General features: G+C 38.6%; 1 protein-coding gene across 1 annotated transcript; it reads right to left on the bottom strand.

Annotated features, from left to right (window-relative positions):
- Nucleotides 1-20,174: 20,174 nt before the first annotated feature.
- LOC110893844 (equilibrative nucleotide transporter 8) lies at nt 20,175-22,150 on the bottom strand. The gene is made up of 2 exons (XM_022140992.2): nt 21,484-22,150; nt 20,175-21,010 (listed from the first exon to the last, which is right to left on the bottom strand). Exons 1-2 carry the CDS (start codon nt 21,968-21,970, stop codon nt 20,316-20,318), a joined length of 1,182 nt encoding a protein of 393 aa, XP_021996684.1. The 5' UTR covers nt 21,971-22,150; the 3' UTR covers nt 20,175-20,315.
- Nucleotides 22,151-23,414: the final 1,264 nt, after the last annotated feature.

The following is a 23,414-nucleotide window of genomic DNA, read 5'->3' on the forward strand; positions in this document are numbered from 1 at the left end:
TAAAGGGCAATTTGGTTATTTTCAGGGATTATTTTCAGGGGTGGGTTGACTTTTAACTTATGATAGCATGCTAAGGCTTCCACAGTGAAGTTTTAATGCGATACACAGTAAAACTAAAACCGACCCATTCATAAAGAGATGGATGAGAACCGCCACCTCTAATTGCATAGCTCACCGCCCCGTTTACAATCTATTACAACACTTTACACAACCAATCACTTTTCACTCTATTCACTTTACAATTCCCTTTACTACCACCCTATTACAACACTTTACAGTTTACTATGACCTTTACAATCTATTACAACACTTAACAGTTTACTATGCCCATATACCCATCACCGTATTTATGTACCATACCATACCATACCATCTCACATCCTATGTCAATTACCTACCAATACAGGTATCCAAACATTGCTGCGATTACGACACAAATACCAACAAACGAAACTGCCCCGGAAACAACGTACCACCAAACGGGTGAATCCACAAAGGCGGCAGTGAACCATATAGCCGTCGAAGCAGCTGCTAAACTAAAGCAGTTGCTGATTAAGAATCGTGACCAGGCTGGTCCAAAGAAGTCCACTCTTGGCCTCCGCTGATAATAGGCCGAAATACGGGCTGTCGTAAGATATGAGACATACATTAGAGCCATTGCTATCCACCCCATCCACTCTTTGTTCTTTGGCTTTGTAGCCCAAACGCTCATACAATTGAGAAGCACGGCTGAAAAGGCGCCGAGTATCATTGTTATCTTTTGATCGAGAAGTGCAGAATAATCTTTGTTTCCCCCCGACGTTGCGCCTCTATGTCCCCACGACTTGAAGACTGTATATTAGACGATACCGGTGTTATCTGCTTAAGCAAGTCTCTCACTTCGTCCTCAAGCAATTTCCAATGAATCCTCTCTTGATTCATTTGTTCAAGTTGCTACCGGTATGCCTTTTTACTCTGTTTCAAGATTTGAGTCACAGATTAGTGATTGATTAATCGTCGCAGCAAGGTGGTGCCTCATTCTGTAGTCAATTTGCCTCACCGTACTCAACAGGGTCATTGATCTCCTACGTCTGTATCTCATCGGTGCTTGAACCCTCAGGCGCATTTTCTGAAAAAGACCATAGTTTGAAAAGCTCAGAACCCCCCCCCCCCCAAGATTCAAGAACACCATTAAAATTGTAAAGTGAATAGACCAAGATACACATCAACACCACCATTAAAATTATAAAGTGAATAGACCAAGATACACAACCAAGATTCAAGAACATCTAATGTGTTAGTCCAAGATAAACAAAATTAGCAACACCATTAAAATTCTCATTAACAAACAATCAAATAAGCGATTAGCTAAACTCGATTTTAAAACAAACACAAGAATTTACATGGAGTTCAAGATTCCTCGGTGAGGAAATGTTCTTTGCGTGGGGGGTGGACGAATGTTTTCTGGACTCGTCGGAGTGTAAGATTCCCGAAACTTTGAATTGAATCGAAGGACAAAGGTTTTCCGGACTCCCTGGAGTTCAAGATTCCCGAAACTTTTAAGTGAATCGAATACTGGATGATGAATTATGAAATTGGGTGAGGAAATGTTGTTCGAGTGGGGGATGGGAGCGTATTTCAGTTTCGGTAGGATGGACGAAGGTTTTTTAGAATCGCCGGAGTTCTTGTTTATCGTCAGAGAGGACAAATACCGTTTTGTTTAAAAAGTTACAAATGGGCTTTCGAGGGGGAAGGGGTGTGGGAGTTACGACAATGAGTGGTAGAAGATTACAACTACTTTGGTTGATTCTTCACATACTGGAAAGACTTTGAATTATTTCACATGAAAAATAAAAATAAATTTTACAGGGTGAAAAAAAAAATAAAGAATGTTATGTTGAATTATGCACATTATTGGAAAAAGGCAAATAAAAAAACTTCATACTCATAGCAACATTATTTTTAAACGGCTAACTTACACAACATCTAATCGCATTCTAGAATTTAGACCTATGTTCACTATAGAACCTGAGCACTCTGGCCGGTAAAGCAATATTTATTTAATACAATGAATCTTGTAACATGTGTAAATCAGTGCAAATGTGAACTTAGTAAAAAAGATGTATAAAATAGGATTCACATACCACCAAAATACATGTGTAGGAATTTTGAAAAAGTTAATTCGAATGGAACATGGGATTATATCGCATCAACATACTGATGAAAAACTGGCTTTACTTTAAACGTTCAAGTAAATAAAAAGATTCGGCATATCCTAAGAGTAATTTTTAGAAAGTGTAACTATCTTACCTCGGTGGTTATCAAATAGATTAAAGACTCTATGTTGGAACTTTTTTTACAACCATTTGTAAGGGCAATAAGCCATTATATATCTTCAGAGATAGCCATGTATATTCCTTGGTTTTGTGGGAGATGAGTTTGGATATAGGTTTTATGATCCATTTATGAAGAAACTTGTAAGAAGTCGTGATGCTGATTTTGTAGAAGATCAAACTTTGAAAGATGTTGAGAAGACAAAGATAGTTCCTCAACATATTGATGATCTTTCTGATTTGGATCCGGTTCCTTAGCACACTGACCCATATAATGAAGATGGCATTCAAAATGAGGAACAACACGGTACTGATAATCATGATATTCTAGAGCAAAACAAATCAGGTGAGGGTTCTCATTCAGAGTTACCAGTACTAGGTATACTAGTTGGTGAGGTAATAGCTTACCAAGGCGATGATCAGTAGCTGGTCCGAGAGGATGATCAGCCACACTGGGACTGAGACACGGCCCAGACTCCTACGGGAGGCAGCAGTGGGGAATTTTCCGCAATGGGCGAAAGCCTGACGGAGCAATGCCGCGTGGAGGTAGAAGGCCCACGGGTCGTGAACTTCTTTTCCCGGAGAAGAAGCAATGACGGTATCTGGGGAATAAGCATCGGCTAACTCTGTGCCAGCAGCCGCGGTAATACAGAGGATGCAAGCGTCATCTGGAATGATTGGGTGTAAAGCGTCTGTAGGTGGCTTTTTAAGTTCCCAACATTTGTCCCACTCAGGCGGTCTACCAGAGACCATGACCCTTCTATCCGTTTTTCTGCTGGTGAGTATGTCTTACTCTCTGATCGGGGAGAGCCCGAGTATGGAAGATGAATATAAAAGAGAATGGGTTGAAGCTATGCAAGATGAGGTGAATTCCTTGTATGAGAACAATACCTTTGAGTTAGTAAAGTTGCCTAAGGAGAAAAGAGCTTTGAAGAACAAGTGGGTCTACAAAGTGAAGACAGAAGATCATACCCTACAACCTAGGTACAAAGCTAGATTGGTAGTCAAAAGGTTCAGTCAAAGAAAGGGTAATGATTTTGATGAGATTTTCTCTCAAGTCGTGAAGATGAGTTCCATTCAGGTGATTATTGGTTTGGCTGCTAGTCTTGATCTTGAGGTTGAGCAAATGGATATTAAGACAACTTTCCTTCATGGCGACTTGGACAAGGAAATCTATATGGAGCAACCTGAAGGTTTTCAGGTTAAAGGTAAAGAAGACTATGTTTGTAAACTTCAGTAAAGTCTTTATGGGTTGAAGCAAGCACCAAGACAATGGTACAAGAAATTTGAGTCTGTTATGGGGAAACAGGGCTACCGAAAGACTATTTCAGATCATTGTGTTTTCTTTCAGAGGTTTGGTGATGATTTGGTGATGATGATTCTATCATTTTATTATTGTATGTTGATGACATGCTGATTGTAGGCAAATATGCAGAGAGAATTGTCCAGCTGAAGAAGGAATTGAGCAAGCCGTTTTCTATGAAAGACTTGGGGCCAGTAAAACACATTCTTAGCATTCGGATTACTAGAGATAGAGCTTCAAAAAAGTTGCACATGTCACAAGAGCAATACATGGAACAGGGGCTTTGCAGATTCAACATGGCTAAGGCCAAAGCGGTTAGTTCACCTCTTACTCCCAATTTTAAATTAACTGATAAAGATTGCCCTTCTTCTAAGAATGAGATTGAAGAGATGGATAGAGTTCCATACGCGGCAGCGGTTGGACGTTTGATGTATGCAATGGTGTGTACAATGCCTGATATTGCCCATGCAGTAGGTGTTGTTAGTCGGTTTCTATCAAATCCTGGTAAGAAGCATTGGGATGCGGTTAAATGGATCCTTAGATATCTACTTGGTACTTCCAAATTGGGTATAACATTTGGGAATGAAGAACTGATGCTTGTTGGTTATACGAATTCTGATATGGCGGGAAACAAGGACAGTATGAAATCTACTTCTGGATATTTGATGACTTTTGTAGGGAGAGCCGTGTCCTGGCAGTCTAGACTGGAAAGTGTGTTGCTTTGTCTACTACAGAGGCCGAGTATATGGCAACAATAAAAAACAAACAAAGAACTATTGTGGTTGAAAAGCTTTACGCAAGAGCTTGGCTTTATGCAACAACGCTATGTGGTCCTTTGTGATAATGAAAGCACGATCCACCTTGCAAAGAATTCTATGTTTCACAAAAACAAAAGAACAAAACATATTGAAGTGAGATATCATTGGATTAGAGATGTTATTGAAGACAAGTTGTTTTAACTCGATAAAGTTCATACCGATGATAATTGTTCCGATATGTTAACAAAATCTTTAGCAAGGGAAAAGTTGAAGGTATGTTGCTCGATCACGAGATGACGAACTCTTTATCATAGACAAAAAGGGGAGATTTATCGGGTTATTTTTGCCCATGGAAAAGCCCAACATATTTTATCTACATGGGGGTTTTATTTACTTATTTTATTTTAGATTAAATAAAAAGAAAAAAAAAACATGGTGTTGGTGCACTTGTGTCTGTACTTTGTCTGTATTCGGTCTGATATAAACGATGTCCTGATTTGTATTGTAAGTTGACCAAGTCAACCATCCTCCGGTGTGACTTGGACAACATTTGAAAGATGTTCTGATCGAAGGATAGCCTCGAAGGATACACCTGATCCTTCGAGGTGATCGAAAGATATGGTTCGACCATGGTTCGACCATTAGACCTCGAAGGATGATCCTTCGAGGTCCATGCTGATCTTTCGTGTAACATGTGGTCGACAGATGATCCTTCGGACCATCTGTCGAATCCTTCGAGCAGACCTGCTGAGCTGGGTATATATACCCATGCATGTGTTGAGAGTTCTGGAGTTCTGCCATTTTCACACACCCGAGAGATAGAAGCTTAGAGAGCATTCTGCCCAGAACTCACTCACACACTTAGAGAGTTTATAGAACACTTCTGTAAACATTGAGCTTGTAACCGAAACCCTCATTGCATTAATACGACTTGTGTTAATCGGTGAATCTTTGTGTGTTTGTTTCTCTACCTTCTACTAACTCGGTTTGCTTGCTAGCTTGGATTCCGCACTCGCTAGTAGGTTTGTATAACAAGGTTTAGGTTCGTAATCCTCCGCGAAACAGGGACCTACAAGTGGTATCAGAGCCTCGCTCTTTACCTTGTTTAAAACCGGGTTTTTACAAGTTGTGGTGTGTTGAAACACCTGGTTTTGCACCTGTTTTTACTAAGTTTCTTGCATTTTCTTTGAGTAAAAACGTGTCTGAACTAACCGGGAGTGTTCAAGTTTGGGTTGGGTAACATAAAATTGGTTTTTAGAAAACTTTGTGTTTTCCGGTGGTATTCCGGTGTGTTTCCGGTGACTGGATTAAGGATAAGGTTATCCTTTTTGGGCAATCTTTCAAAAGTTGGTGGGAAAGTTGATCTGACATCCCCTTTTGCCGAAAGTTTGACCTTACCAACCTGTCACCTTTTCACCAACCTTTCACATCAAAGTCAGTTGTGTCAGAGCCTCTCGAAAGATATCTTTCGACATCGAAAGATCATCCTTCGATATCTTTCGATCAAGGAGGGCTCGAAAGATTTATATCCTTCGACCCATCCTTCGAAGTCTGAAACATATCCTTCGACAGAGGAATCTTTTCGAAAGACTAGTGTCCGAAAGATTAGGATCCTTCGTATTGGTGAATCTTTCGAGATCTGTTGTTCGAAAGATAAGGATTTGGCTCGAAAGATAAGGATCTTTCAAAGGGAATCTTTCGAGTTCTTGAATCTTTCGAAATCATTGTTCGAGAGTCAACAGTAATCTTTCGAGTACTGTTGATCCTTCGAACAAGGTTATATCTTTCGATTGAGGTTTGTTTATTGTTAACAAGTTTCTGTGATTTCAGATCTTTCGACCAGGATCTTTCGGTTGTGTTATCTTTCGGATCATTCTTACTTAGCATTTATTTTGCTTATCTATCATGAATCCGAGTTGGTGGGGAAGTCCGGCTCCAGACAGTGGAAAATACATGAATACTAGTCAATCTCCATCATGGGCCGAATCTCCGGTATCTACATCCTCACAAACAAATGCCACTCCAGCTGGTCAATGGGCGTTTGTTTCAAATCAAACTCCGAGTATTCAAAGTCTTCTTCTAAGCGAAAGTGAAACCGGAAGTTTGAACAGGCCTCCAAAGTTGATGCATCTTCATGAATATCCAGGATGGGTTGATCGTTTCCATACATACATTCTTGGTCAAAATACAGAGTTGTGGTTACGGTTCATTACGGAATTCGATCAAACTATCGAGGTTGCTGCTTCTTCGACAGCTACATTTGCCGATCTTCCTGATGATCAAAAGAAGACGTATGACTTAGAAAAGAAAGCATACGCTATTCTTACTCAAGCACTGAGCAAGGATATTTATCATCAGTTCGTCAGTTTCAAGACTACGAAGAAGCTGTGGGATGCCTTGAAGACAAGAGGAGTAGGTAATGAAGCCACACGTCAACTACGACGAGATCTACTGAAGAAAGAATTCGATGGCTTCACATGTATGGATAAGGAGTCCTTGGGAGATATGACAAGCCGTTTCTATCACCTGCTTACTGAGCTGACAAACTTTGAAGTCACAACGACTCCAACAGAGGTGGTAAAGAAGTTTGCCGATGCATTGCCTCCTCAATGGAATAACTTCCTGGAAATCTTGAAGTACAACGGAACGTTGAGAACTACAAATATCAACGATTTCGTGCAGCTTCTGGAGAACAAGGATCAGGAAGAAACGTTAAAGGCAAAGAGAGTTGCAGTGCCACAGAATCCAGAGATGTATTATGGCACCTCCACTTCTTCATCTGCAAAAGCCGGTTCACATGCTCCACTTCAAACGGCGTTTGTCACAAGCACGGATATGTACGGCAATCCAGTGCAAGTTCCTGTAAAGCCGCCTCCAACCACAGATTTGTATGGAAATCCAATACAACCACCTCCTCCTCCTCCTGTTCAACAACCACAATATGCCTGTTATGGAGGAACATCATCTTCTGCAGGTCAACAATCAAAGCCAAATACAGTACAGCTTGACACTTCAAGTTTCTCTAAAATCAGTGTAGAAGTAGCTAAGGAACACATGGAGCTGCTTAACACTGTAGTGAGCGCGTACTGTGGGTTGATAGAAGGTCAGATTGGAAATATTAATCTGACACAAGAAGATTACAGGCAGATTGATAAGGAAGAGATGGACTTGATGGATATCAAGTGGGCCTTTGCGAGTGCTGTGAGAAGAGCAAAGGATTGGATGGAAAGTACTGGCAGAACCAGCTTGGAAAGTAAGCGAGACACCAAGTATGGGTTTGATAAGCAGGCTGTTAAATGCTTCAACTGTGGTGAACGGGGCCACTTCAAAAGGGAGTGCACAAAGCCAGCCCAGCACGGGAATCAAAACCCCTTCAGAAACCAAGGCAATCAGCAGAACAGAAACAATGATCGTACATTGGTGCCTGTCAACAACCAAACCAACCGAGCACTTGCAGTACAGGTGGATGAAGGTTGTGACTGGTCAATCCAGTTGGGAGGCGATGCTCCTGATGGAACAGCATGTTTTGCTCAGATTGTGAAGGAGCTAGTTCACACCAGTGGTAGAGAATCTTCTGCCAGTGGTGATGAATCGTCTGAAGATGAAGACTCTTCTGGCTATAGCAGGAGTGCTGATGAAGAATCATCCAATTCTGGTGATGATTATATGGGTGAGACATCGAATGCAGCAATCGATGCAGATATTGATGAACTCTTGGAGGAAGCTGCAGCAAAAACCCAAAGAAGATCTATTTTGGTGGATCAAGCTGCTTATACTTCGTCTTCTCTCCATTCAGCCTTTATGGCTAATGTCGACGGTTCATCAAGTCAGGTATGTGTCGATGAACCCACTGCTGTTAATTGTGATGAATGTGCTAGGTTGCATGCTAGATGTGCTGAAATGGAGAAAGGTATGTCTGAGTTGCAAGGCAAACATGATGCTTTACAAGCTAGTTTGTTTGACTTGCAAGACAAACATACTACTGTGAATGAGAATTTGACTAACTTGCAAAGTAAGCATGACGCTTTGCAAGAGAAATATGATGTGACATACATCCACAATCAGAAATTGACTGTGGATCTCTCTAAATGCACAGAAGCCAACATGTTTTATGAAAACCATGAAAAAGAATTTAAGTCAGTAATTGAAACATTAAAGAAGGATAAAACTGAACTGACTAAAATGGTTTCAAGAAAACAAACTGATATCAATTTGTATATATCTCGCCTTGAGAGTATGCAAAAAGAGATGGCTTGTGTGAAAACCGAAAGTGATGCGATCAAACTCAAGCTAGACAGTTATTTGAGTTCTAGCTATGTGTTAGATCACATCATTGACGTTCAGAAGGAAAAGAGAGATGTCACATGCATAGGCTACAAGAAGTGTCCACCACCAGTGAGACATAACTATGACGCCATGCCTGATGAAGAGGACAGGGTTTTCTTTGAACCTACTGTGCCTCTAGATGTTAAGGAGTTTGCTGCAGGACTCGGATACCAAAAGGAAGTATCCTTAGATTCAGATGTGTCAGCAGATACATTTGTGAGTGCTCAACAGAATCAAGATCCTCCAGTTGTGATTGAGGATGCTGATTCGTCTGATGATGAATCTGACGATACTGTCCCAGCAAAGTCTGATGCGGTAGCCAAAAACGAGGACATACCTCTTGAGAATCACATTCTATGTGATCCCCCCGTCAAACCCGCTAAGACTGTTGCAACTGAGTCCTCGTCTGAGAAGGAGTCGGAGAGTGTGAATTTGCTGTACACTCTAGTTGGTGATGATAAAATTTACTCAGACAAAGATTTTCCCATTAAGAATGTTAATCAATCCTTAATCTGCAAAGTCTTTGAAAATTCGACGAGTAAGTTTTTGGGAAAGGCAGGACCTAAAGTTACAGTCACCCAGTGTCCTCCAATCCCAAAGGCTGAAGTTCGAAAGCAATTTGGCAACAAGAAATTGCCAACAGTGCCAACACAGCAAAATCACACCAAACCCAAAGGTAAAGCACCGGCTCCAGTGCAAAAGAAGCCGAACCAAAAGAAGAAGAAGAATGTTAACTTTGTGAAATCGACGGGAACAGACAAAATTGAGAAGTTTGAAAATCAATCTAACTTAGATTTTGTCAAGAAAGCTTTTGTCGAGAAAAGAAATGAACCAAGTAGTTCAAAACCTAGTACCTCGGGTTCACAAAGTTCAACATCATCGGCTAGACGATCACATGATTCTTCGGGGTTTGTAGAACGAAGATCATGTTTTGAGTGTGGAACCATTGGGCACATTATTAGAAACTGCCCATATCTTCATAAGCAGAAAGGAAAGGTTGATGATCCCCGTGGTAAGACTGACCGTAAGCCATCTGTTTCCACAAAACAAGATCCCCGACTTGTAAAAGAAAGGGAAAAGAAACAGAAACGGCAACAGGTCAAGAAAATTGAAAAAGCGATTAAAACCGATGTGGTTCATAAACAATCTGTTGTTGTAAAACCAGAAAATTCTAAAACTTCAAATCATCAAGAAGTTAAAATTTTAAAGAAAAACACTGGTGAAACCAAACAGACTTGGAAACCAAAAACGGTTGTTGAATCAGGGGGACCATCACAATTCACCAACCATCAAAGACAAGAAGTTATTGTCATTGATGAAAATGGAAGACCCAAGACCACAATGGCTTGGGTCCCCATCTCCAACTAATTCATTTGAGTTCATGTGCAGGGTGCTTCAGGAGGAACTATCAGTAGTCATTGGATTGTTGATAGTGGGGCATCCAGGCACATGACAGGCGACATGAAGCTTCTCTACGACGTTAAATCTATTAGAGGAGGTTATGTTGCTTTTGCTGGAGATAAAGGTGGATATATAACGGGTGAAGGAATGATATCTAACGGGATTGTCAGCTTTGACAAGATCAATTTTGTGCAACAACTTGATCACAATCTTCTTAGTGTTTCTCAAATTTGTGACAAGAAATTTTCAGTACACTTTGATGCTAATGGATGTTATGTGCTGAAACCCGGCTTCAAAATTCCAAAAGAATGGATTCTCTTGTCGGCTCCAAGGATAAATGATTTGTACGTCCTTGACATGAGCCAGGCTATTACTACGTCTGCACAAGCAACTTGTTTCGTTTCCAAAGCCACAGAAAAAGACACTATCTCTTGGCACAGACGAATGGGTCACATTCACTTACGCAAAATGAATCATTTGGTTTCAAATGAATTGGTGAATGGTGTTCCCCTCAAAAATTTCCATCTTCAAGACATCTGTGTTTCGTGCCAGAAAGGAAAGCAAACAAAGAAGAAGCACCCTACAAAGAAGATCAACACAGTGGCAGTTCCTCTTGAACGTTTGCACATGGATTTGTTCGGTCCTGTCAAGCACAAGAGTATTCGAGGTGATCAATACTGCCTCGTGGTTACTGATGATTATTCAAGATTTTCTTGGGTTGCGTTCATGGCACACAAGAGTGAAACCTTTGGTATTATCAAAAACTTAATCATTCAGATTGAGAATTTGTATAAGTTGAAGGTTAGGCGGATACGTAGCGACAATGGTACTGAATTTAAGAATCATTCCATGATGGAGTTCTGCACTTCAAAAGGTATTCTTCATGAGTTTAGTGCAGCTTATACTCCTCAACAGAATGGTGTCGCTGAACGTAAGAACCGCACATTGATCGAGACTGCTAGGACAATGTTGGTAGAGTCACAGTTGCCTATTCCATTCTGGACTGAAGCTGTGGCCTCTGCATGTTACACATTGAACAGAGTCCTTACAGTCAAAAGACACAACAAGACCTGCTTTGAGCTTCTTCAAAAAAGGAAACCAGATTTGTCCTATCTCGAACCGTTTGGAGCTCCATGCACAATCATCGATCCTAATGGAAAGTTTGGGGCAAGAGCAATTGATGGATACTTTCTTGGGTATGCCACCCCTAACTTACGAGTCTGGAATCTAGAGACTAAAAGGGTCGAGGAATGGTCTGAGGTCAGAGTACAAAGGCACACCTTGCCAGTCAAAAATCCGGGTCAACCTTGGATGTTTGAGTACGATGACTTCTTCAATTCGATCAATGTTGAAGCCGTTGAAGAAAATGCTGCGGCTAGGATGTTTTTCGAGAGTGACAATGCAACAGTTTCACCGGTGGTTCGTCCAATTCTTGTGAATCAAGAACCATCCTCTTCGGTGAACAACAATACTCTCAACAATGAGGATTTTCATGATGCTAACGAATTGAACGAATCTTCAGAGGATGATGAATTTCTAGATGCAGATCAAGAAGCTCCTACAACAGCAGTTCATGGTACTTCAGAGGGTACTCCTCCAGTGGAAACACATAGAACAGCTGAGACTACTGCATCATCCTCTTCGTCAATTCCGGGTCTTGAATTGGTTGTTGATCTTAATCTTAACAACCTGGGTATAAATGTTCCAGTTCCAGACAATCCAGAAACAAGGATTCATAATACCCATCCTCAACAAAACATCATTGGAAATGTGCAAAGTGGCGTACAAACAAGAAACATGTTGCGAAACAACAACAATGCAGGCTTGTATGCAGCTATTCGAGAATCCGGGCAACAAAACGACTGGTCCTTCGCGTGTTATGTCTCACAAGAAGAACCAAGAACGTGGAAAGAAGCCTTGAAAGATAATGCTTGGGTTGAAGCAATGCAGGAAGAACTGCAACAATTCCAGAAGCTGGGTGTCTGGAAACTAGTAGAGAAACCTGCTGGATACAAGAAGATTGGTACCCGTTGGGTTTTCAAATGCAAAAAGGATGACCGCGGAGTTGTTATCCGAAACAAAGCTCGTTTAGTCGTTCAAGGTTTTCGTCAGATTGAAGGGATCGACTACAACGAAGTCTATGCACCAGTGGCACGTCTCGAAGCAATTCGAATCTTTCTTGCCTATGCGTCCTTCAAAGGATTCAAGGTTTATCAGATGGACGTGAAAAGTGCATTTTTACACGGTGTGGTTGAAGAAGAGGTATACGTCGAACAGCCTCCAGGTTTTGAAGATCCTATCCATCCCGATCGGGTTTGGTTGCTAAACAAAGCTCTTTATGGTCTTCATCAAGCACCTCGAGCTTGGTATGCAACCTTATCACACTATCTGCTGGAGAACGGTTTTCGCAGAGGTCTTATCGACTGTACTCTTTTCATCAAAGAACAAGATGGAGATCTTCTTCTGGTACAGGTATACGTTGATGACATTATTTTTGGTTCTACTAATGATGTCTTGTGTAGGGAATTCGAGCGCATTATGCAGGATAAATTCGAGATGAGTGCTATGGGGGAAATGACCTTCTTCTTGGGCCTACAAGTACAACAAACGGAGTCTGGGATATTCATCCATCAGACTAAATATGTTGGTGACATCTTGAGCCGGTTCCAGATGTCTGATGCAACGCCCATTGGTACCCCATTGCCAACTAATCACGGAATTACTCCAGACTTGAAGGGAGAAGCTGTTAGCCCTTCTATCTATCGCGCCATGATCGGATCTCTCATGTACCTCACAGCATCAAGGCCAGACATAATGTACCCGACGTGCCTGCTTGCCAGATATCAAGTTAACCCGAAGGCCTCACATCTTGCTGCTGTCAAAAGGATTTTTCGTTATTTGAAGACGTACCCCGACACCGGTCTGTGGTACCCTAGGGATAATAACTTTGAATTGGTAGCTTTCAGTGATTCTGATTTTGGCGGATGCAAAATCGACGGTAAATCCACAACGGCTGGATGTCAGTTTTTAGGAAATCGCCTAGTCACATGGCAGTGCAAGAAGCAGACGTGTGTAGCTACATCAACATGCGAAGCTGAATACATTGCTGCCTCAAGTTGTTGCTCCCAAGTACTTTGGATTCAACAACAAATGCGGGACTACGGTTTTGAATTCCTAACTACTCCTATTTACGTTGATAATTCTGCTGCTTTAGATATCACTAGAAATCCTGTGCAGCATTCAAAGACCAAACACATCGAAATCAAATATCACTTCATACGTGATTGCTTTGAGAAAAGGCTAATCGATGTTGTTAAGGTCCACACCGATGACCAACGTGCCGACTTATTTACCAAAGCTTTTGACAAATCAAGATTTGACTTTTTATTATTGGTAAACGGCATTAAGGTCAAGCAAGAGTAAAACCAACATCGGAAAATCATTTTTGTAAATACCTTTGTGTTTTTAAATTTATCTTAGTTTGTTGATTTTAGGGGGAGTAAATCCAAAAATCTGAAAATCCAAAAACATCGAAAAATTTCAAAAACACAAAAACAATAGAAAATCAAAAATGAGTTTCCTGGCGAGCAAAAGAGAAAATGATAGTACATCAGTAGTCTATCCAAACCTCTTTAAACCTTAAATGAAAAACGATAAGCAGCTCTATATAAGATGTATCGGTAGGCTCACAATCATTTTAAAGTGTGCAGGGTGATATAAATCTTAATCGACTGAAGACCAGGTGGGAACCATTCATTGGCATATGGTCTTAGTACCGAAATTTCGTTTGATAGATTGCCGAGGTTCTGAGATATTCGGTCTTTATGCTGCTTATCATCTGGGTATCATGGTTGTATCTTTTACCGAAAAATAACGGGGACGCAAGTCTAGATCTTCCATGATACTATACATACGTGTACATATTACATACTGCATTCGACCTCAATAAGTGATAAACAATCACATGTCCATTCAAATAAGTGATAAAATATCACATTTATCCGGGTGTCAAGTTCGTCTCTCTGCTGTACGGAAGTACTGACCTGTTCACGGACTTGCACCTGTGCCCTCATGCATACGAAAATCAAGTTCCTCATCAATAAGTGATTATATCACAAAGGACTTGTTTTCAAATCAAAATAAGTGAGTATCTCACAATTTATACGGTCAAACAGATGATAATCGGTATACTCACCGGTAAGATGAACACTCGTGCATACCTTGATACGGGAATGTGTCGTGATGTGGATGAACACCGGTCGGTAAGTATAAATCATACCTTAACGTATCCCCTCGCCATGATTACATCTGATAAGTTGAGCTTAAGTGGACAACAATACCGATAATTGTTATAGGATGCTTATCTTAATATTAACTAACTGAACAACAAGAGTGTTTTGGCATGACCGTACACTGATATGATTCTCTTACCCTCGAAACTCGCAAAAAGAATGTTTGTATATATTTATTTATTTACTGCTTAACTTTTATTGTTTTTCTTTTAAACAGTTTCGTCGTTTGGTGCATATCAGCACGACATTAGCGGTGATGTCGTTTGATAACACTCAAAGGATTTTAAATTGTTATCTTTTAATTTCAAAAACACGCCTAAAATCCGTGTTTTAATATAAACTTTATAAAAGCCAAAAAGATTTTATTTCTGCTTTATTTTCGTTCGTACGATGTTGGAGCTCAAGTCTTCGTTACCTGAAACCTGACTGAAAACCGAACTGACTAAATCTTCATAAACGGTCAAAATTTGCAGATTTTGAAAGTTAGAATTTAAAATTGATAAATTTATTAAACTTTCAAACTGTCGGACGGTGTTTGATTTTGACATGGTCACTCGTGTGTCATTTGTTTATACTATTCCAAGCAGTTGTTCTCATTACGCGTTTAGATTTCTTGCATGTGCAGATTCTAAAGGCTAGGAGAACATGGTCGATGACAAGCCTTGGAATGAAGACACGACGAGAAGGCGCTCAAAAGATGAAGATGATCGAGTTGCCGCTGGCCATCATCAACACCACAAGGATCTCACTTCATAAAGATAAAGTCTTTTCACGAGCATAACTCAAGGGGGAGCTTATGTTAAGGGGGAGTTTGTCAACACACTTCCTACATGATACGGGTAGTTTGTTGATACACTCTCTACTTTCAAGACGTGAAGACTTTGAAGATCCTCCGACATTGAAGACATGATAGGACATCAGAGTCTTGAAGACTTGAAGACCAAAGACCGTCGAAGTTCAAGACGAGTCTACACTTTTAGAAGAACAAGACAAAGATTAGAGATCAAAGACAAAGCTACAGCCAAGGGGGAGTTTGTTGGTGCACTTGTGTCTGTACTTTGTCTGTATTCGGTCTGATATAAACGATGTCCTGATTTGTATTGTAAGTTGACCAAGTCAACCATCCTCCGGTGTGACTTGGACAACATTTGAAAGATGTTCTGATCGAAGGATAGCCTCGAAGGATACACCTGATCCTTCGAGGTGATCGAAAGATATGGTTCGACCATGGTTCGACCATTAGACCTCGAAGGATGATCCTTCGAGGTCCATGCTGATCTTTCGTGTAACATGTGGTCGACAGATGATCCTTCGGACCATCTGTCGAATCCTTCGAGCAGACCTGCTGAGCTGGGTATATATACCCATGCATGTGTTGAGAGTTCTGGAGTTCTGCCATTTTCACACACCCGAGAGATAGAAGCTTAGAGAGCATTCTGCCCAGAACTCACTCACACACTTAGAGAGTTTATAGAACACTTCTGTAAACATTGAGCTTGTAACCGAAACCCTCATTGCATTAATACGACTTGTGTTAATCGGTGAATCTTTGTGTGTTTGTTTCTCTACCTTCTACTAACTCGGTTTGCTTGCTAGCTTGGATTCCGCACTCGCTAGTAGGTTTGTATAACAAGGTTTAGGTTCGTAATCCTCCGCGAAACAGGGACCTACACATGGATATATGTTTGCTTGTGTTTCTGACGTCAACATAAAGAAAAGAAACAAATTATAATGTGGTAATTTTTGGTGGGTTTTTTCTTGGCCCACGTAGCCTCACGTAATAAACAAAACATAATATGGTTTTTGTTTTGGGTTGAGTTTGACGCACAAAAGAATTGTCAAAGAATTCTATGGAGTATTTTAGATATGTTTTTAACCATAAAATAAAACAATTGTCAGAAGTAACATAGTTTGAAAAGTATAGTGGTCAGAATCAATCAAGAAACCAAATTGATATCAATTTGGTCTATGAATGGGCGTAAAATTAATTATTAAGATCATAAAGAATTTCGACTATGGGCTTGCAATAGTGACTGGGGGTGCGTTTAGTTGAAATATTTTTTGATGGAAGTGGAGCTTGTAAAAAGAAAACTGGAATATGAAGAAATATGATTTGGAACTCAAACATTCTAAAAGGAATTCAACGATTTGGAACTCAAACATTCTAAAAGGAATTCAATATTGAAGGAACTAGAATATATGAAAGGAAGTTGAATTTATAACGTACCCGTTTGACAAAACAATCATAAAAAGAGAAAAAATAAACGACTCACCGACCACCCAGCCTCCACCTAAGCCACTATCACACCATCGGCCCCACCCAATTTCCCTGCCCATGAAAGTCGCCCCGATCTGTTGCCCGAACCGGACTGTCGCTCCCGACTAGACCCGACCGCCGCCCTAAACCTGAACCGCCAACCCAACCTGGTCCGAAGACCTAGACCCGACAACGGATGGTCAGAGATTACAATTACTTTGGTGTGGGTCGAGTCGAGACGTTGCAGGTCGGTTGGGTCAAGTCAAGTCGCGTCGGTGCATGTTGGCATCCAGGGGGAAGGGGTGTGGGTTACGACAAGTGGATGGTCAAAAGTTACAATTACTTTGGTTGAATTTAATTGTTTATTTCCAAATTGAAAAATTAGAGTTGTTTCACATGACAAAATTTGTTTTGTTTTTTTTAGTTTCCATTCCCACTTGAATTCATTTCCCAACCAAATATATTAAAAATATAATTCAAATTCGTAAACCAAACACATTAAGAGATCTTTCAATAACACTTTAAGAGATCTTTCAATTCTTTTGAATTTAGCGACCCAAACTCACCTAAATGTGTAATCAATTACTAGTATGGTTACCAGGTATGTTTCATTTTTAAGATTTTCTGACGCGGTGTCTTTGTGAGGTGTTTATGTATCGTGAAAAATGTTTGGTATTTGTGTAGGTTTGGTAAATATGAGACGGTGCACGTCAGCCGGGTCAAGTTGGGTCGGTGCATGTTGGCATCGAAGGGGAGGGGGTGTGGGAGTTAGGACAATGAGTGGTAAAAGATTACAACTACTTTGGTTGATTCTTCACATATTGGATAGACTTTGAATTATTTCACATGAAATTTGAGGATTTTAATTTCAATTCTTTTTCCAACCACACATAAAAAAATAAAAATAAATTTTACTGAACACTTTGTTCGATCTAGTATAATGTAATTTTGAGAGACTGGTGTATTGTATTGAGATGAGTTTATATTGGCAGTAATAAAATTTCCTATGAGTTGGGTTATACTTGATATTGGTCTTCAAAATAATTAGATAAGAACATAATGGTTGAAAGTAACCCAAAATGTAATATTTAGCAGTATCTTGGAATACTACATTAAAAAGATTGTATTAATATTACCATGATATAGAATTTATAATCCAGCTTAATGTTTATGTTACATATAAACAAACAAAAAAGTACCACAAGGTCATGTTGATAATTTCTAGAGTTTTACATCTTATACATAAATTGTGGGTTGAGTTATAATACAAAGGATTTAAAAATAAGAAGGGTAAGAAGCCACAAGAGAGTGACAAGTGTCCTATGAGAAATTAAATGGAAAAGAGTAATTTTGTCTATAAGAGAAAAGAGAATATGCATATGCAAGTCACATGCTATCCCCCCCCCCCCCAATTTTTAAATGTCCGTAACTTTTTATACATCATTTGGTTTTAAAAAAGTTATACCATAAAATCGAGCGTTTTTTGATCTTTAATATGAGTACCATATTGTTATATTTTTCAAAAAAAAAAAAAAAAATCAAAAACCCAGTTGCATATTACACAATGAACATGATGTAAAGCACAATGTAAAGTAGATCAAAAACACAATCAATGACAACAGATAAAGACACAATGGACAACATACTAAAACATAATGACCATAACGTATAACACAATGGCGATAACATATTAACACAATAAGTATCAGACTAAATAAAACACAATTGATGACAACTGATAAAAGACACAATTAATGACAACAGATAAAAGACACAATGGAGAGCAGATGAAGACACAATGGAAAACAAACTAAAAACATAATACACAACAAACTAAAACACAATGAACAAAGATAATAAAAAAAAATTGAACAAATTATTAAAACACAATGCACAACATATTAAAACACAATGAATAACATATTAAATACAATGACCTGAACTAATAACACAATTTATAGAAAACCCATAAAAAACCATCTTTATTGTGTCATAGGTTCTTATAAAAACGCAATTGATAGAACCCAAATTAACATTGTGTTATAGGTTTTGATAATAACACAATGGACATGATGTAAAACACAATGTAAAGTAGATCAAAAACACAATCAATGACAACAGATAACGACACAATGGACAACATACTAAAACACAATGACCATAATGTATAACACAATGGCGATAACATATAACACAATAAGTATCAGACTAAATAAAAACACAATTGATGACAATAGATAAAAGACACAATTAATGACAACAGATAAAAGACACAATGGAGAGCAGATGAAGACACAATGAAAAACAAACTAAAAACACAATATACAACAAACTAAAACACAATGAACAAAGATAATAAAAAAAATTGAACAAATTATTAAAACACAATGGACAACATATTAAAACACAATGAATTAAATATTAAACACAATAACCTGAACTAATAACACAATTTCTAGAAAACCCATATATAACTCAATCTTCATTGTGTCATATATGATGTTATAGGTTCTTATAAAAACGCAATGGATAGAACCCAAATTAACATTGCGTTATAGGTTTTGATAATAACACAATGTATAGAAACTCTACTGACCAAAACCCAGTTAAAAGACACAGTGACCTGAACCTTTAACACAATGCAAAAAAACCCTGTAAAAATGAAAATTTTTATTTTATTTTTATATGATAATATGGTGTTCATATTAAAGATAAAAAAACGCTTGTTATTATGGTGAATTTTTTTTTTAATGTCGTATGAAAAAGTTATGGATGTTTTAAATCGATAGGGGAATTGGCACATGCCTTGCATGTGGAGAGAGAAAATCCATAAATATAGGATTCTCTTTATGCCCTTCTATTATCTTCTTTTCCCTACAACTAATCTCAACCCTTCAAATCTAAGATCAATGGACTAGAATCCTTCTTACTCTTCTTATTTATTTTATCCTTTTTATTCGATCCTAACCCTATTTAATGTGTTATGTTTTATTTTATTACTATACCTTTAATTAACTATTTAAAAATTAAGAAATTAAATACGAATGAATAAAATTAAAAACGCACAGAAAATAATCTTGAAGTTACGGAATTGTAACATGTGTTGTAGTTTGTTTTTTTGGTATTTTAGTCATAGGTTTCTTTTTTATCAATGATATTTTTGTCATTATGTCTACATTGTCATATAAATTTTATTAGAATGTCTGTGTCCTCAACAAAGCGCGGTATAACTCACTAGTTATGTATTAAAATATAGTTATAACGTTTCTGAATATAACTTATTATATATAAAAAAACAAACTTTTCATTTTACGATAGGGCGGAAATGGTCATACGGGCTGTATGACCTATGGTGAACATGTCATATGGGTTAAATACTTGAATGATTTTGTCAAGTAGTCAGATCAGTCATTTATGTGTTATATTACGACTATGTGAATTGGCGAAATATATTTTCATTCAATGGTATGAAATCAGATTCCCCAAAGTTTCAGCATAAATTTAGTTCGGAAACGAGTCGGGTTGATTGTAGTCTATACTTCACGCCGCGTAAAACGCCGCATCAACGCACAGCCATAAAAAAACTAGTTCTTATATAATATTAACAACAAAACAATATAACAAAGGAAAAATTAAACAGATTCAGTAAATACTAGTTTCACATCATCAAATGATCCAAAACCAGCCAAGAACCGAGCCCGAAACTAACCCGAGTCCTAAAAACAAAGCCATCACCACAGCAGCCATTTCGGCCTCCGAAGGTGGGACCGATTTAGGCGCCAGTATCATAACGACACTCGTCAAATACCCATTAGTAAACCCCAAAATAACCGTTAAAAACACCACAAAAACCTCACTTTTCAGCCACTTAGGCCCATGTAAGCAGGCTGTGAAGAGTGGATACAACAACAGTCTCCCCAAACAACCCCATGTCGCTTTCGACATACTCTTTAAAACATAAATCGCCGTAAAACATTTCCCAGCGAAATCCGCGGTATTGTATATGGCGATTAACACTATCGCGTACCAGTCTTTGAGGAGTTTTGACTCAATGTTTTCTGCTAAAAATCCCGGAAAAATTGATAGAGTTACGGTGTATATGATGAAGATTCCTAGAGCGGGCCATTGGATCATTCTTGCGACGTTCCAGAATTTATTCGTTGATATCGGACCGTTATGTTGGAGTAGTTTATAGTGTTGTTCCATGACCGGTAACTTGTATAGAAAGGTACAACAAACCATGCAGACGAGTAAGATGAGCGTGCTAACGAGGAAATATAAGTGTGCGCTTTTCTTGAGCCCTTGTGGATCTTGTGGGAGTGAGGCTTTTGTAATAATTCGCAATAAAGAGACCAAAATTCCTAAAAAAATGATAATTGTAATTAATATCGAACGAGAAATGCATTGAAGTGTTAATGCTAGAGATGGCAATTTTTGACCCATTTGCATAAAATGGGTCGATTTGACGTTTGGGTTGTATGTTGTTATTTAATCTGCAACGGGTCAAACAGGTAAAGTTTCAAACTTAAGCTGAAATGGTAACGGGTCAAACGTGTTGAACGAGTCAAATGGGTCAAAAGTCACGTAAAACCTTTTTTAACGCTTAGAACAACCCGTATAGCCTTACTAATTATTTTTCATAATTTCATTTTTATTTATGAATAAAAAATGGGTCAATTACTCAATTATGTACTTTTTTTTAATATAATTTCCAATTGGTAAAGTAGATTATTATTTTACCACCATCATATTTAAAATCTTTTTTTAAATACGCAAATTATTTTTTAAAAAAACGACAAGAAGTGTTTTGACCAGTTACTCGACCCGCCCATACCTGATGAAGCAGTCCCTGCAAAAACGGCCTGCATGTACTCTTTTGGCAATTTTCCAGCGGACCCCACAAGGCTCCCGCCAATCAAGCCATCCGCTAAACCACAGACCACAACCGATGCAACCACTGCATAAAACGCCGAGGTTGTCTTTTTATGCCAACAAGCCCAGTCAATAGTCGGAGTTACCATGAGCGACAAAACAAACATCGTAAATCCAACGTTCATCCTCACTTTGAAGCTGACTAATCTGCCGAAATTACTCCAACTTATCATAACAATCAAACTTAAAAGCGAAGAACTCATATAAGCAACCGAAAACACTTTCTCCACATGTTTATCCGGATAAAGATGGCCGAAGTAGTCAATAGCGGTTATGAAAGCATTCCATGGAAGCAAGTTTCCTGCACCAAGTAAGAAATGAATTATATAAGCCATTTTGTAGGTGTCTTTCGGCTTAATATGATTCGGGTCACTCTTCAAACTCTCCATTTTTGTATCTCTAGTATTTTCTACTTCTAACGATACAATGCGTTATATAAGCAGGCGTAAAAGGCCGATCGAAAAGACTTGTTGGTGTGAATTCTAAAAAAGCAAGATTCTTTCCAAATCTTTTGTTCTGGATCACTGCAAATCCGCCTTTAGTTCAAGATTGATGTGCATTGTGAAATATCTCACTTTTTTTTATTACTATTTCATTTTTCTTGAAGTACATCTTTGATTCTTATTGCTTGATTTAAAGACTATGCTTTGAAGTATGAGGTGCTATAAGTTTAAGCTGAAATGTTGTGACTTTATCATACAGGAAAATGAATCACGTGGGCAGTGGCGGAGCTTGACCAAAAGTTTCGAGGGGGCGTAAAGTCATGGGACCCAAAACTTTTTTTCCTATTGTTATGTTTTGGATCGGACCGGCTATTCGATTCGGGTCGGGTCAAATAATAATAGCTCCAAATAAAACTAAAAAAAATCATTCATTCAAATGACCCGTTCTTATGTATAAAAAACTAAATATTATTTAACAAACAAAAGACCAATATATATAATGGTACGAGATAAATAAAACCTAGACGAAGAATTAATACTCAGCCCGACGACCTTTAAGATTTAAAGTGCTAACAAACTTTACTTTGATTTATGTATTGTATACATATTTCGGCAAAATAATTGAAGGGGCGATCCTATATAATTTAAAAAAAAATCGGACGAAAAATCGGAAATTATACACTTCTAACCGAAACATTGGAGGGGGCGGGTGCACCCCCGGGCACCTACTAACCTACGCCCCTGACGTGGGGATATAAACGGATGGCAAGAAATGGTTTGTGGTTTGATTTTATATATTCTACTGTTATAACACATGTCAGGATTCTTTGATGTTTTGATCCTTTGTAATCATATCGGTTTTACCAATGGATAGTATAACACCTTGGAGTCTATATGGTCCATTCCCTAGCTTCTCATCTCATTGGTACCAAAATATTCTCTCCATATATTCTAATTTTCACCTTTATGTTATTTGTTCACACACACAATTTGTTTTGTAGTCCATGTTTGGATTATTCCCAAGGTTGGGTTAGGTTATTTACTAGGTTTGAAAGATCTTGGATTTTGACTCTTAGGAAGTATATATGGAAAACAAAAGATCATGCCTTGTGCCTTATTAAGAGGATTTTGACTCTTAGGAAGTATATATGGAAAACAAAAGATCATGCTTTGTGCCTTATTAAGTATGTGCATTTGTCCGTTACAACTAAAGGCGACAAGATGAGTAGGTCAGGCAGTAGGGATGTAAACGAGGCAAGCCGAGCCTGGGCTCACCTGGACTCAAACTCGGTTTGTTCAACCTATAAGAGCTCGAGCTCGGCTTGTTTATTGTTTGTTAATTAATAAATATATATTTCTAATCATTATATATATATATATATATTGTAAG

Source organism: Helianthus annuus, chromosome 12 (genome assembly GCF_002127325.2).
Source record: "Helianthus annuus cultivar XRQ/B chromosome 12, HanXRQr2.0-SUNRISE, whole genome shotgun sequence".
NCBI lineage: Eukaryota > Viridiplantae > Streptophyta > Magnoliopsida > Asterales > Asteraceae > Helianthus > Helianthus annuus.